Source organism: Tachysurus vachellii, chromosome 19 (genome assembly GCF_030014155.1).
Source record: "Tachysurus vachellii isolate PV-2020 chromosome 19, HZAU_Pvac_v1, whole genome shotgun sequence".
NCBI classification, from domain to species: domain Eukaryota; kingdom Metazoa; phylum Chordata; class Actinopteri; order Siluriformes; family Bagridae; genus Tachysurus; species Tachysurus vachellii.
The window spans coordinates 19,246,555-19,262,966 of record NC_083478.1 but is presented as its reverse complement, the minus strand read 5'-3'; the positions used below and the strand labels follow the sequence as shown (position 1 = coordinate 19,262,966).

Sequence of the window (16,412 nt, the reverse complement as noted above, 5' to 3'; positions counted from 1 at the left end):
TAAATTGTATTTTATTAATAATTGTAAGTCACATTTCCACCCGGGAAGGTGGATATAAATACGGATGTTTCTGATGTGATTTTAATCTCCCTGCAGTTCGTTCGTGTCAGTCTGACGCATTAGGCTGCGTTCACAACGACGTTTTGCTATCGGCAATGAAAGAAAGCGAAGAAAGACGATTGAAAATCTTCAGATCTATAAGGTGATGATTTTAGCTTAAAGATAAGAGTCTGGCCTCAGAACAGCATCTAAATGAGAAATACCACAGGTTTGCTCACCTTCATCGCTCTCTAGATTAATACGTTAGATTTAAAGTGCTCCTTATTACAGAGTACTAAGGAGTATTTTTTATATATATATTCTAACAGACTAGCCCGTTGTTATATGGATTTTTTTTTTTTTTTTTTTTTTTTTTTAACTGTTCTTGAGACCAAAAAATCGAGCATAACCTTTCAGGTAAATGTGTGTGAACATCATGAGTGGCATCACTGTTTTTTCTTTCTTTTTTCTTTCAAAAAAAAAACATTGATCTAGAAACCAAAAACAAACAAACCAGCAGATTAGTTCTGTTTTTAGGATGTTTTTGTGAAAGCAGCCTGATATATTCAAAAGGTGTGTGTGTCTGTGTGTGTGTCTGTCTGTCTGTGTGTGTGTGTGTGTGTGTGTGGGGGCGGTCTGGGAAACCCGATGCCACCACAGATGATTTCTGGTAAATACTTTGACATCTCAAAACGTACATATTTTTGACAGAAACAATATTTTTTACTTATGTCAAAGCAGACCACTGTTTTTTGTTGTTGTTTTTTAACCACTTTACACAGTGGTACAAACTGTCACTAAAAAAAAAACTTGCTTATCCATGCGTCATTCTCATGAGGTGCCAATATTTATGGTTCAGCTGTATCATTTGCTGATTTTATTTATTTATTTTTTTGCTCTGTGCTACGATGGTTTAGGGGAGACACCTGAAAACAAGGTTTAAAAAAAAAAATTCCCAAACAGAGCAAAGTCAGTTTACTGAAGAGAGAAAAAAATTTGATTGCTTGATAGAATTATTTCTTTACCTTTATTTTATATCTTTTTTTTTTTTTTTTGAACCAATAAAACACTCCGATTGTTTGTTTTTTGATTATGCTGCTAGCACAAGAGTCACATGGTCCGCTAAAGTATGCTAGTTTTTTGTTTCCTTCCTCTCTCACTCTCTGCTCAAATTTCCACACACTGACTGTAACATGTCCACAGTTTTCAATTTTGGTTGTAACCAGACTTTGAAATGTTATTTCTGCTTGTTAGAAACGTTAACATGTGAAGGGTTTTCCTAGGCCGCCTCACCAGAACGTCAAGGTTGCTGTCGTTTTTTTTTTCCCGTTAAAATAATCATGTCATTTGTTATGGTTAAATCTTCTTCTCGTCTAAACATTTGCATGCATATTTTTCATTGTGTATGTTCTTATTACGCAGACAGGATCCTCTGTGTTTTATTTGGATACAGTCCTCCCAGCCTTTATTCCCATCCTGTCGTCTTCAAACTCCTCCAAGTTTTAAAGGGACATGTTTTATATCGTCACGATCGTGGAAAAGGCAATCCACGTCACTCTTACGTCACAAAAAAAAAATACAGCGTGACACAGGGTTCATCAGTGTATTATGGGTTTCACCATAAAATGCAGCAGCAGGAATGTACGTTTTTGTAGAAAAAGAGATATTTTAAACTGAACATATTGTATATGGAAGTAGAAAATGTGAAGCTTTCGGGACGGGGCGAGGCGAGGCTGTCGTCATCGTCGTCAATCTCGTACTGCCTTCGGATACTTTATACTGCTCTTCGATATCTGATTTGTCCGTCGCTTTTCCTTTTGAGATTTCTCAGGTTTGTAGTAGTAATTGTTCGAAGTCTGCTTTTGTAGCGTAGCATTTCAGTCCGTTTCACCTTTTTTTTTTTTTTTTTTCCTTTCTTTCTTTTTTCCATTTGTAAATTTCTTGTGCCATAGTTAACTAATCATCAGTGCTATTTTCAAAACAAAAAACAAACAAACAAAAAAAAAACACCCAATGTGTAGATTTAACAGAAGCTCAAAACACTTGTTAAGATGTGAATAGACATTTTTAATGTAACTTTTTAAAAGTAATGCACCCTCCATGTACACACTTTTCCACATTTTAAATGATACAAATAAGAATAAATAAATAATTTAAAAACATGGCCATCTTCTTTTTTTTATTTTCTTTTCATTTAGTCCTTAACACATTGCTCAGTTATTTACAAAACATTTAAAAAAGAAATTCGCCCACAGAATACTTTAATAAACTCCTACAAAGTGTCATGTACAGTCTTTTAGAATAGTAAGGACGAGTTGGTGAATTAGTTCACATCATCAAGTTGGGGTTTCCCAGACACACACACACATACAAAGGATTCAGTATTTGTGCAAGGGTTGCGTGTTTCCCCCCTGAAATTAACAACGTAGGTGCAGATTGTTAACACGTTATAGATCTACAGCTACTTGAGTTTTGACAGAGTTTTGGTTTGAATTTAGATACAAAACAGAAATGAGTATTTTATATGATACATTATAGAAGAATCACTGTGTCTTATCAAGGAATCAAATACAAGGGAACAAATAGTTGTTAAATAATTGTTTAATGCCTCTGGTGGCAATTTCAGCTATTTTTGTGCTAGGATTCATTTTTAAATAAAAATCAATCAATCCTCATTGCAGAGCAGAGAATATTCGGATCAAGATTATCATAAAGACCTGAACGGGTGGATGAGAGATTCGGATCTGAGCCGCTTCACGAATAAAAACGCTCTGAACGAGCCGAAGGTCCGGCCATCCTCCCTTCGCTGTACAGGAATAAAAAAAAAATTAGCAGGCATAATTACCACTTTCTGCATTCAAGAACCTAACGTACAACTCTTTAGAAAGAGCCTTGTTCATTTACGATATTGAATTACAGATTGTTGAACTGAATTTTGAGAAAATGGGTTTGCTGAGCTGGGCAGTCAGCTTTTTGAAGTTCCGTCTAGTTAGTAGCTTTTCAGCTCTTTGGGCGTTTCTGTGGTTTCGACCAAATTGGTGTTCTGTGCGAATCTGAGCAGTGCAGAACAAATGTGAAGATCTGCTAATCCTTTTAAGCTCGTAGAAATGAAAAGCCAAGACGCTTTATTGATCCTGTTGAGTGAGTTTAAAGGGTGGGGGTCGGCCGGCACAGGGGGGTGAGTTTTCCTTCAACTCCTTTGTGACTGCTTCATTCTGATATCTTTCATGCCTTCAGACATGTTTGAACATCAGTAACGTCTCAAACGTTTCCTTCGACACACTTCACTCACCTGACTCAACACATCAACTCCTAATGAAGCCCTTTGAAAGGTTAATGGTAGCAGAAAACACTAAAATGTGCACTGGGACAAACACACATAAGGGTGAACGTAGCCACTATGGGGAATTAAATACAGTCAATTTCAGCACAGCAAAGCCCTCAACATCATCATCGTCATCCAAAAAAAATCCCCTAAAACTGGGGACAACTGTAGAACTGCACTTATGTAAATTAGAGATGAAACCAAAATAAAAATACATAATTTTAAACAAAACAGATACAAATACAGTTTTTTGTTTTGTTTTTTTAAAAAGCCAGAAAAAACACATTTGTTACCACGACCATGTGGCGCTGTCTGGTTAATCTACCTGTTGAGGCTGTTTAGACCAGTCAACCGGAGTGATGTTGAATTTACACACAATGCTGACGGTCCTGACATTTATACCTCTGGGGGTTTTTATTCTGTGTTAAAACAAATTCTAATACAGAAATTTGGAGCACTAGTTTCATGTAGTTGCAAGTTATTTCGGTAAAGTAAAATTAGTTGGACTAAAAAAAGGAATGTTACTAATAACGGGATCAAAATAACAAAAAAAAAAAAAAAATGAAATGGGGAAAAAAGTGCAAGCGCTCAACTGACGATAAAAGAATTAGGACCTGAGAGGGGACAAAATATCGAAATAAATTGTCTTCTTTCAGTCACTGAACTGTGGGAGAGTAGCTGAAATTTGTTACACAAGCACACACACAAACACACACAGTAACAATGCTGGATGTAAAAAGCTTGTGCAGGGAATGGGAAAAACGCAATATGAAACACAAACAACTTGATTTATCAGTTGTCATTTTCTTAGGGGTTTAGTATAACAAAACTAAAAGCCAGTGGTGCAGTAATAAGCACCTCACCCAATGTTAGAAGCAGACATGTTGCAATAACAAACACTAGTAGATAATAACAGCCTGAAATAGCCTGAAATCATGAACTGCAGTTCAGAGGGCTCATAAAATCTCTAGAAACAGAAAAAAAACCTCACACAAAGATCATTAATAACCCCCTTAAATTGCATTTACTGTGTTATATGCAAGCCCCCAGTGATTATTTTGTTCTAATTGAGATGGGTGGGCAGTGTGTATTTTTCCATTACTGCTCACCCTCCCCCCAGAAACCAATGAGGAAAACTGTGCTTTGTTGCCACTGACAACCGTTTCTGCCGATCATCAAAGTTAATGAAATAGAGACCTTTTGCTTTGGCAAGTCGTTATTAGCCCGCTGTGCTAACCGCTAGCCCAACCCCCCGTTGAAGGCGGATGTTCCGCTTAACTGATTCACTGATTAATACAACCATTACCGGTTAACGGGGCAAAGCACAGAGGTCACACACTACCCCGGGTGAATAAAATCTGTTCGCACAAAGTTCATTTTAGAAACGAAACCCGGGGAAGAGTCCTGCACGAGAACAAACAGACAGACACAAAGATGAATTCGGCAGGACAAACACAGGACTGATTTCATTTTGGCAGCTGGCACAATCTCTGAACCGAGCTTATGCATATTAATGGATATTTAGATTAGAGAAGGCATGAATAATTCATGAGGATGTGTGACCGAAATCAAAATGCATAGCAGAGGAGCGGTTTTGGGAGCATTTTTTTGTCGAGTGATTTGTTCAGTAGTGTTGCAGTCTATCATTTTCAGCTCCTTGTATACTTTATTTCTTGTGGCCTCAGCCAATTTAACAATCTCTCTGATCACTTTATAATGAATGGATCAAATGCTGACCAGGCCAACAAGAGAAGACCAGCATTGCCCTAAATATTCCTGGTCAGTTTAGAGTGTCTAAGTCTTGTTCTGCCAGAAATGCCTGTAGCATCAACAAACCCTAATTCCTTCCTTGCTCTCCCTCTCTCCCGGTTTCTCTATCTCTATGTACTCCTTCCAGCCTTTAAGCTTTTGTAGGAACAGTATTTCATTCATTATGTCTCTATTCCACAGGCCATCCCACAAGCTCAGACCATCAACACCAAAGTCTTTGCTATTTCCTAGGCAGAAAGGCAGCCAGACGCTGCTTCTTTAATGGTAGAATGTGGATCTCCTGGGAACTGACCTTCTTCAATTTAATCCCTCGATTTTTGGGGATTTTTTTAAATGCGTCACATTGGTCTCCCCGCTGCTCTCCCTGGGATCTAGGCAGGGCAGCATAACTCCCTTGACTGGCGTCACACTTGATAGAGAAATTCTTTGTGGAGACACCTGACAGGCCTTTGAGTTTACCACAAAAGATCGCAGGCATGGCGTCCTTCACAGATACAATCACCTTGGCTGTCTGTGAAGTGCTAACTATTTCAATGTTGCCACTACTTCCAAGAGTAGCATCATGTACTGAACTGGTGACTGAACCACTGCTGCCACTGTCCACCACCCACTTGTGCTGCCGACTAAATTCCAGTGATGCTAAACCACTGAGGAGTTTGGAGTCCAGCTTGGGAGTGCAGTCTACTGGTCGCAAGACCCCCAGAGCCAAAGCTCCATTACAGACCTCCTCTCCAGACATGCAGGCTCTCTCTCGTCGGCCAGATGGTGGTGGTGGTCCGTAGACACTGCAGGACTGAATGCACGTCTTCCTATCACTGGTAACAGATAGATCAAGTACACTGTCTTGCTGCAAAGTCTGGATCTCCTGTGAACTGCCAATATGCAGCAATTGAGGTTGATGGGCCTTGACGGACAAGTCTAGCACCTCCCCATCTGTCACCACGGGGAATGAACTAGACTGAAAAGGTGGTTGTTGGACTGCCATGTCCTTGGTAAGCATCATCACAGGAGGGCAGAAATCTTGAGTGGAAGTCTGAGTGCTCTTACTTGAAGTGCATGCAGGTTTAGAGGGTTCCACCTTGTCAACCTTGGTTTCCTTACAAGTTGAGACTGGGACTGGAATGGGAATTGGGATTGGAAGTGGAACCGGCAGGGGAATAACAACTGGATAAGGGACTAGCAAAGTGGCTGGAGGCACTAGTGGGGAAAGTGGAGAGTTATATGGGTGTGTAAGTGGAGGAGGGGGGAGAAAAGCAGACGAGAAAGGGTCTGCCTGCGGGGAGGTCGCTGGATGACAAGAAGGAGAGGTATTAACTTGGCCAGGAAAAAGATCCTGCAAGATGGCAGCAACATTTGGGTTCTGGAGAAGGGTAAGCAGACTTGCATCTAGAACTTGACCAACAACTTTCTGGTCCAAAGAAGGTGGAGGCCCAAGAGCAACTGAAGGGTTCTGGCACAGCATACTGTTCTGTAGCGAGAGCGCTGGGCAAGTAGCAGCCTGCTGGAGGAGCTGTGGGTTCAGGTGCTGCAGCACCTGCTGCTCTAAAACCAGGGGTAAGGAAAGGGGACCTTGGCTAGTCATCAGGTATGGAGTAGTGCCAGCCTGTCCAACTTGTGCAGCTGCTGTGCCTGCTAGGATAGGTAGCATAACTGGACTCTCACCCAAGCAGATGGGCTGAAGAACTGTGGTTGCCACTTTAAGAGCAACCCCTCCAGGAGATTCTGTATTGGGGGCAACAACAGGAGCTGCCTGCATTGTCAACAGAGGTGAGACAGACCTCTTCGAGATTGTAGGAGAGCTGACATTCCATGTCTCATTGGGGATTACTGGACTGGTCTCATTCTCAAGTTTGCCAATGCTGTCCACTCCACCCACTGTGCTGTTGCAGACTTCCTGAGGATTTGCCATGTCTACTACATGCGAGTCCTTGTACGGGTGCTCCATCTCCTTCTATTTATTTCAGCCTCCTTCAGGTATCGTGAGCATAAAAGCTCATACAATTTATTTCATGTTTCAGAGAGAATTCTGGGGAGCAACCCTGTAAAGTGTAAAGGGAGAAAAAAGTGTTAGATGGTAGCATTAAAGAAAGTCAAGCAATACCTTGGAATTATTAGGTTCATTTTGTAAGCTTGTCACATAATATATGCAAGAATTTAACCAGTTATTGTTTACAAAAATTTTGGATCCTTTAAAAAAAAAAATTTAAGGATTATCTTGGCTCAAAACCGGTCAAATATTCGTCAAATGCAACACAAACAATACACAAATCGGGTAACAGTAAATAATACTATGACAAATCTTTAACCTCCCAAAAAATAATGCTGAGCCTGCATCTAATTAGGCAGCAGCCAAGCTCTAATTTGCACTCCAGACCTTGAACATCTGTGTCTTTGCTGCAAAGAGCTGTGAAAATTGTGATATTGCCACAGCAGAAAGGAAACATGAACACAGACACTGTACAACATGAGAGGCAGATGCACCAAGGGAGAGTCTAAACAGATCAGGAATGCATCAATGAACAGAATAGCTTCAGTTGCCTGGGAGGAAGGGAAGAGGGAGGAATTTGATGAAATTAACTCAGAGAGCCTCAGTTTATTTGTTTATGAGCCAGACAGTGTGGAGTTTATTACACAAAATGCTGGCAGCCCTCTTAAGTAAACCTCCTTTTGGCAAGTTTGGAGAGGGAAAAGGGTAGAGATGCAGATAGAGATAAGAGAAAGAGGAAGAGACATCGAGGATGAGGGAGAGAGAAAAAAATAAGCAGGAGAAAGAGAAAATAATGGAGAGTCGTTGGTTGAAAGGTCAAACTCAGGGCAGTAGTTGCTTAACAGGGAAATGTTTCATTACGGCATTAGGATTACTTTTATATAGCACACTAAAAGATTGTAAAGACCAGTCATGAACTTTCAGTGGAGAAGTTAGAAGTTTGGCTTCTCTGATTCTCTGGAAATTAATTTTTAGTTTCATTTCAAAACATTACAATACAAATTACTATGAGCCGTGTACAAATTCCTTGGAGAACACCGAAATACAAAATTGTAAAACCTGGCGCTTATGCAAACAATCTACAGCTATAAAAGTCTCCCCACTTGCACTATTTCCGCCCTAGTGTGTGCACTTTTTATTATGCTTGCCGCCTCTCCTCGGGAGTCTGTCTTTAATTTACCATCGGCCTCTGTCCGTACAACGACCGTGCCAAAATGGCAACATGACGTCATCGATAGCTGAGCCTGCGCTGGGATGCTTGTTTAAGGCTTTGCAAAAGAAACACGTGCTCTGAGGGCTATACTCGGCTCATGAATCTCATTTTAAGATGTAAAATCTGGGAGACATTCTGCCAAACGGCTAAGACATAAATCCTGAACAAAGAAGAAAAGTTAATAAATTATAATCCATAGTTGGAAAGGCAAAAGAAGACAGAGTGCCAGCTTTCTGGATGATTTATCACAGAAGATGTTATATTCTAGTTATGAGGTCATATTAACGGTTTAGTTAAAATGGTGGGGTAGAGAATCTCTTTCAGTTTAATAGAGTTCATACGCAGTAGCCTGCTATAAACAGTTGTTCCCTCAGCAGACGTTTGTTTTTGTTTTTTAAAGAATTAGAACGAGAGCATTAATATAAACCTGTTACTTCTGTCCAATCAGAACTGAGCACATTCGACAGCAGAGTAGAACAAAAATTCATAACCATCAATTATCATAATCATTTTGATGTATTTTCTCCTTCCTTCCAGCCATCTGTTTTTTTCATCATGGCATCCTTCCAGAATCTTCAGTAGTAGGCAGATCGTGTTCATGCGCACACAATAAATTGACATTTTCTGCGTTTCCTTCTAAAAGCAATTCAGTCAGATGATGTTAAATGAATGTCTGGTCCCATTTTAGAACGAGAAAATGGACCAGATGTAACAATTTGGTAACAATTTTCTGGTCCAGCCGCAGGACTGTTGTCATGCCAACGGCAGGCCGACGAATCCATTTTTGAAGCCGCATGCTGGGACGGCCATTTTGTGCCCCCAACTGCTCCGGTGATGGAGAAGACAGCAGGATGAGGGATGGAGCTCAATAATCTATCTACTCCCACATTTCAGCCTGCTACTACTGCTAACTCTGCACTCAGCTATAAAACACGTCGCCTTTCTTTCTACAGTTTGTACAGAAAATTAAGTCTATTTCTATATTCTTTTACCAAATTTATCCATTTTTCATCATCTTCAATGTTTTCTGTTGTCTTGAGCAATTGGCACAGGAATTCCCTTCAGATCTTATCCTGATAAATAGCAAATGTTTGCTAAAAGAAAGGTGCAAACGGTACATGTGGAAATAATTTACTGTTTACAGCTGTTTTTTAAAATAAGATAATGCAAAAGGGCAAAACAATTTTCTATCTATCTGCTTTGCAGAAAACACACACACACACACACAGAGACATTATAGCACTCTCACGTGTCTGAGTGAGCACACACACACACACACACACGTTACAGTCATTGTGACGATCTTCCACTGGCTTAAATTAACAGAACAAAAACTCTTAAAAAAATAAACAAATCTTAACCTCAGTATTCAAAAGGAAATCATTTTCTTCTTTAACTTAGTGTTATGCAAAATGCTAAATTTATTGTATTTAAATACAAACACATACACACACATACAAAATGGGTACCCTGCAAGTGTCAAAACTGTGATATTCCTTTTCTTATGATGAGAACATTTGGTCCCTGCTAAGACATAAAACATGCCCCCCCCCACACACACACACACACACACAATTCAAACCCTGCTTTACAACCAACAGCCCATAAAACCTTACATTAACTATGCTAATAGTCCTTCCTAGATTTAATAACCAACATCCAGCCCTTGTGTGTGCTCAGAGCGAGCGTGTTAGCATGTCAGTATTTCCACAAAGTTAATAATTACAAAGCAGAGACAATAAACCTGGTCTGACATAAGCAGTCTCCAGAGCTCCTGGACATCTCTGCGATCTACAGCTGCACTTTCTGCCCACCCCTGAGCACTGAATACACTGACTGCTCAAAAGGCAGGACTCTGAGGTATGACTAACAGGAAGTGTCTACTCTGAACCTTATAAATCTGTGATGTACCTTCACCACTTGCTGACCAGTCAGAATGGAAACTTCTGAAGTGCTGAGTGAAGCAAAAACAAGTTAATTTATTATGATTAAGTGTTTGTACAGACTGAGATTTGTTTCGTGTCTGGAGACACGAAACAGATGCTACCATGAACACAGGGCCAGACAGAGGCCAGGCCTATCGAAGCTCATGAGGTACGTCTTCCAGCGAGCCTACAGCTTTAACGGGAACACCCTTACACAGCTCGCCACCAATGTTTGGAAGCGTGAAGCAATTTCACTGGAACTAAACCTTCGATTTGCCTCCAGAGACACTGTTTCCCTCTGAGACTCGGCAGCAGCAGGACAAGTTTGGCGCTGTACACGTTGGCATCTTATCTGGCCAGTGAATGGCCTATTTGTCTTGAGCTCAAGGCCAGAGCTTTGAATCTGTGAACAGCTCAACTAAAGCCCAAGGCTGTGATAGAGAGAGTGGGGGGGGGTCGGTGTTCTGAGCTCGAATGGCACACACACACACACACACACACACACAGATGCATATGTGTTAGAAAGGAGCATCTGGCTTGAAAGCAGAGATGGATGTGTGCTGAAGCAGAAGGTCAGGGATGGGTGCTGATTTACGCCCGTTTGCTGATAGCTTGGCGAGTTTGCAGTCAAAACACAAGTTAGTTTATGAAGACTGAATGAATGCAAACACACAGGTCAGTGTGAGGTGATAGCCTCAACACGCACACACACAAAGAATTGAAGCTCACAGTAGAGAAAAGAGACATGGCAGTGTTTCAGGGTCTCCATGAAAAATGCATCGTCATGAAGCCAGCCCGCTACCTCCCTGACCTGCATGCTAATAAGCGAAAGCCTGTGATCTTGCTGACCTCAAAACGACTTGACGTGACCTCTGTACTGTTCCTATCTCCAGGCCACACACTTCGGGTCCTAATGTTAGTCTTACTCTAATCCCTACGTCAGAAAACACACACTTTCACACACCGCTCTTTTCTCGGTTCGGTGCCTCGAGGCACGATGATATCGACTTTATAAATAATCTGACTAAATTAGAGGAGTTGATTAATGTGCTACAATCACGGCTATGACTGTAAATTTTAGCTGTAATTCAAATCACACGTTTCTGTCAATGTGCTCGGTTTAATTCAGTGTGATAGTTACTTAACGTCAACTACGCCAAAGTTATAAAAACAAAGAACAACAGTTGATTGTCGGTATGGTGAAGCTTTTATGGTCACATGACGAGTTGTGTTTTTTCTGCTTTATCAACTTCAAGATAGATTGTTTGTAGCTGCATCAACATACCGTAAGTGAAAACAGGAGATTTTACGATATGATGTCATTCATTAATAGCTTAAACCATATAGAGAATGCTTCAGGATGTGCTGCTATAAGGAAATCAAACAACCTCAGGGTGGAAAAGCATCACCTCTGCCGGATGATTCGATGTAAATATATAAATAAACTCATCACCACTTTCTTGATGAGGCCTGCAGGACCAGATGATGTAAATAATCCCCAGAAGGAGGGAGGCATTAAATATGACGTAATGTGATCTGGGATCTGCTGAGTGTGAGAGCAGACAGACTATACCTACACATCCGTTATCATTACCGTTAAACGCTCCTCCAGCACTGAAACTCGACTCTGCTGTTATGACAACAGGGTCAAAGGGCAGCATGAGACGGGACTGGTATAATGGAATGGATACTGGAAACCGTTATTACTAATAATGAAATACATGGATAAAAGCCTGTGTACTCCTCTGAGACACGTAGCTCAAGAAATGCTTATTTATAACATGTAAACATGCAGGAATCAACAAAATGATCCATTAACATGCAAGTTGTTTGAATTTGACCAAAAGAATCAAATATAAAATAAATCCATGCAAGGAGTATAAATGCGGTCAAGACAATAAAACAGTTACTGGTTTTCATGTTAAATTCTTGACTCTGATTGGTCAGAAGGGATCAATTCATTTTCTACAGCATCGACCAGCTAATAATTCAAAGGACATTGATCTTTCTGATATCTTTCTGGTCAATAGATGCTATAAAAACACAGGTTATAACAGAAACTAACGTGAATTGTGGACATTCTGCAGCATTAGACATAAATAGAAATGGTTAGAAAGGAAAGGTGTTCGTTAGTCAATTAAAAGTTACAATCTTTGAAAAATTGTTGTGGAACAAGAAGGAAAAAAGTCTTCAGGGTGTGTTGTAGAAAAAAAAAAAACCAAAAAAAAAAAAACACTTTGCTTCATGTGTTTTTTTTTTTGGTGGTTTGTTCAAGGTTCTGTTCAGTACCAATGATATATAAAGGTTTAAAAAGCAGAAGCGGGAAGCGATCAGAGCTACGGGAGTCCAGCTTTAAGCCAAGCACCCAGGTGTCTGTATGGTGGATAAGGCTGGCACGAGGTTTGGCGCCTATGGAAGGTTAAAGTGCCAGCTGAGAAGGCTGGTCTGCATTCCAACCCCTCCGTTGTACTGTAATAGCTTCCACATTTCACTCCTCCTCTCTGAAAAGGGCTGTGCCAAGCAATGTCAAAACAACACAACAGAAGCCCCAGTGCATGACTACAAAGAAGAGCTCATAGAGCTAAAACACCTCCGCAGTACATCAGACCGGTTCCGTTAGCCATAAGCAATGTGGAATTTTATGGACCTAATTTTAGGTCTTGAGTCAAGCGTAGTGGCAAGCCAGGATCTTTATCTGATTCTTTCTCATCACGCTTCATTCTCTCCTCTTTATTTACACAGAGTAAATCAGTCCAGTGAAAACGTCAGAACAGAGCAGGTCTTCGTGTTTCAGCGCCATCCTGAGCGATACTCCTTATCCTGTCACGTTTTTTTCTTTACTTAAAGTGGAACACATGAGGCGACAAGCCTGATTTAATGGGAGAAAAAATACAACATAAATGTGATTAAGGACCTCTTTGGGAATTAAAAGGGACAATGATAAATGGGTTGCTATTATTGTGCCTATGCAAGCAGGTCCAAACATGACCATACCAGGCACAATTTGCTTCATTACACATGGTTATATTACGGACAAGAAGTACCCGTCAGCCTTTTGTAATTACGGATTTTTGTTTTGCTTTTTAATCACTATACACTTCATGCAAACACAGATCCAAAAATTAAAACACACAGGAAAAAAAAACAGGATCAACACAAACAAGAACTAATGTGTTTTAAAACGTGCAAATGAGGCAATAAAGCAGCGATCAACCTCTGCTGAACCTTTCCAGCTCACATACACAGACACACAGGCACACACACACACACACACACACACACACACAGAGCCAGACGTCAACGATCACCATGGAGACCGCTTAACCCCTTCATGACCCCCCCCCACAGCCCAGTCACTGGTTGAGATACAGTAGCGTCATCCTGGCTCTTAAAGGAACATTAGTGCAGATTAAGACTGAACGAGAACTGAACTGAAATGCAATAAAGCAGCGAGGAAGCAGCGTCCTGCCGAGGTTCTTTCTGAGCCTTAACTATGGTGGTACAGGGCTGACTGGAAGCAAGGCTTCTACACACACTTCTAGGGAAGGAACATAAGCCACAAGCAAATCATTACTTGTTCGAGAGGTTCGGGAAGCAATTTTTTATTGAGAGCTTACTTATCTACAGCACACTCCTGTATCTGAAGGAACAGAAACGTCTGCTTTAATATTTATTGACACAGTGAACATCTCTAAACCGTCATCATCAGTGCTGTGGAATAATCTGACGAATGACTTTTTGTACTTTGCTAACATCTCAGTTGAATTCTGACTTCAGTATCATACAAAAAAATGTTTTCATTAATAAGCGATAGTCTGTAACAGGGAAAGAAAATAATCACATCAACACATCATTTAGCTAACACTGATTATAAGTAACATATAAAATACATCATCTTTAGTGAAACTAAACTAAATGTAAATCAAGAAACCGTATTTATTGCATACACACTGTACCAAGCTGTATCTTGTCATGTTGCTGTCTTGGTAGGGTCAAGGGTACACATTTTGTCCCCACAAGTGACAATGGAAAACATTTTGGTGGCTTTAGTTCTGAGAGTGCACTTGATTATTGAACAACCTACTAAACTGTACCTTTATTTGCTCCTGTGGTGATAAATGATGCATCTTTAATACGGTAACTTTCTGTGGATAAAAATTTACTTAAACAGGCGTGAGTAAAGAGAGCTAAAAACCATAATACTAGGTTTAAAGAAACATTAAAAGTAGGCCCTGGCAGGTGAGGCCCTGGCAGGTGAGGCCCTGGCAGGTGAGGCCCTGGCAGGTGAGGCCCTGGCAGGTGAGGCCCTGGCAGGTGAGGCCCTGGCAGGTGAGGCCCTGGCAGGTGAGGCCCTGGCAGGTGAGGCCCTGGCAGGTGAGGCCCTGGCAGGTGAGGCCCTGGCAGGTGAGGCGGTACAGTTTAGCACCCTTTTTTTTTATCCGAGTGCATATCTAAGACCCCCCATATTAAGTCAGTGACACTTTAAAAGGCTCCTTTAGCCTACATATGGCCTGGCGGCATGGTTTTAAGCCTGGAAGGCATTAGTGCTGGCTGTGAATCTGTGTCTGTTTAAGATCCACCATGCAGTCTCTTTAAAGCCCAGGCTCCAGCACGCACCTGTGTGGCCACCAGCTTCTGTAGATCAGTTCAGTATTAAGACCTGGGATCCACTGGATCGATGATTTCTTCACCAGGCTAAACATCTCACTAGAGAATGCGATTAGTGTGTAGGAAACCTGGCAGCCGCGTCCTAAAGCGCATAACGCGACCGCACTGAATCGTACCACCACGGCGGGTAACTATGGCAACGTAGGGACGGTAATTTTGGCATAGTTGAATATTCAGTAATGTAGCAGGCTAAGTATTGGACGCAGGCTGTTACACGAGGGGTCTCGGAAATGCGAGAAAACGCTGTTTACCTTGGAATAAACTCGACGAGAATGAAGAACGGGGTGATGTCAAGCCTCAGCTGGCGTTTAAACACGCATTATTTCTGGATTTTTCCGTCACCGCTCGCTCCGTTTTCTCCACGCAGACCCATGAAAGCGTCGACGTTTAGGGTGGCGTCATTCCCGAAGCCAGACGGTTAATACACGCGTTAAGCCGTAGTTTTTATTCCTCCCGACAGAAGAGATGACCGGCGCGCGCTCTCTTTATCGCTTCCCCCCACGATATCGACATGAAGAAGGAGCTCAGAGCCGTGTGACAGCCGAGCAGCCGAGCTCGCGATTACCCTCGACCTGCCCTCCCCCCTCCTTTCCCCGGTGGGGCGCTCGCGCGCGTACGTTAACTCTGACGCCGTGAATAAAATCCTGGTTCAGAGCTCTCTCTCTATGTCTCTCTCTATGTCTCTCCCCCACTCTCTCTCTCTCTGTGTCTCTCTCTATGTCTCTCCCCCACTCTCTCTCTCTGTGTCTCTCTCTATGTCTCTCCCCCACTCTCTCTCTCTCTCTGTGTCTCTCTCTATGTCTCTCCCCCACTCTCTCTCTCTGTGTCTCTCTCTATGTCTCTCCCCCACTCTCTCTCTCTCTGTGTCTCTCTCCACCCCCCCATGTCTCTCTCCATCCCCCCCTCTCTCCCTCCCTCCATATCTCTCTCTGTGTCCCTCTCTATCTCTCTCTCTTTCTCTCTCTCTCTCTGTCCCTCCCTCCACCCCACCCCTCACTCACTCTCTCAATGTACCATGACTTCGCTATAGATTACACACACACACAAATTAAAAGCCCGAGGCTTAAGCTTCTTATAATAATATTTAACAACATCAACGATGATGATGATAATAATAATAATAATAATGATGATGATGATGATGATGATGATGATGACAAACACTCGGAGCATCTATCTAGCATCAAATTTGCAATCCCACATTTATCAGTTAATATATATGTGTGTGTGTGTGTGTGTGTGTGTGTGTGTGTGTGTGTGTGTGTGTGTGTGTGTGTGTGTAAAAATAAAAGCATGACACTCATATCCTCACTTTTTATTCCCTTTATTTTAATTCAGCATTATCTCAAGCTTGAGTGTTTTGTGTCCTGGAAGTTTTTTCTGATGTAAGAAAAATATGTATATGTAATAAAATATGTATATGTAATAAAATATGTATATGTAATAAAATATGTATATGTAATAAAATGAACAATATGTAAATTG

The 16,412-nt window shown here is 41.3% G+C and overlaps 2 protein-coding genes across 3 annotated transcripts in view; one reads left to right on the top strand and one right to left on the bottom strand.

The window, feature by feature from the left end:
* Positions 1-2,283, top strand: part of LOC132861815 (sex comb on midleg-like protein 2) — a 30,849-nt gene extending 28,566 nt beyond the window's left edge. Inside the window, exon 15 of the mRNA XM_060893386.1 lies at positions 1-2,283. This exon is cut by the window's left edge and continues 1,223 nt beyond it. The gene's annotated coding sequence lies outside the window, so the exon portion shown is untranslated.
* zmp:0000001174 (retinoic acid-induced protein 2) lies at positions 2,200-15,599 on the bottom strand. Of its 2 annotated transcripts, none has more exons than XM_060893388.1 (2): positions 15,179-15,599; positions 2,200-7,173 (listed from the first exon to the last, which is right to left on the bottom strand). In XM_060893388.1, exon 2 carries the CDS (start codon positions 7,077-7,079, stop codon positions 5,355-5,357), a length of 1,725 nt encoding a protein of 574 aa, XP_060749371.1. In that variant the 5' UTR covers positions 7,080-7,173; positions 15,179-15,599; the 3' UTR covers positions 2,200-5,354. The 2 variants fall into 2 exon arrangements, with proteins under 2 accessions (XP_060749371.1, XP_060749372.1); XM_060893389.1 differs by lacking the exon at positions 15,179-15,599 and adding an exon at positions 14,877-15,155.
* Between the last annotated feature and the right edge of the window lie 813 nt (positions 15,600-16,412).

Bases quoted from the DNA above. Each gene is read 5' to 3' on its own strand.
- zmp:0000001174 (XM_060893388.1), bottom strand. From the start codon at position 7,079: ATGGAGCACCCGTACAAGGACTCGCATGTAGTAGACATGGCAAATCCT.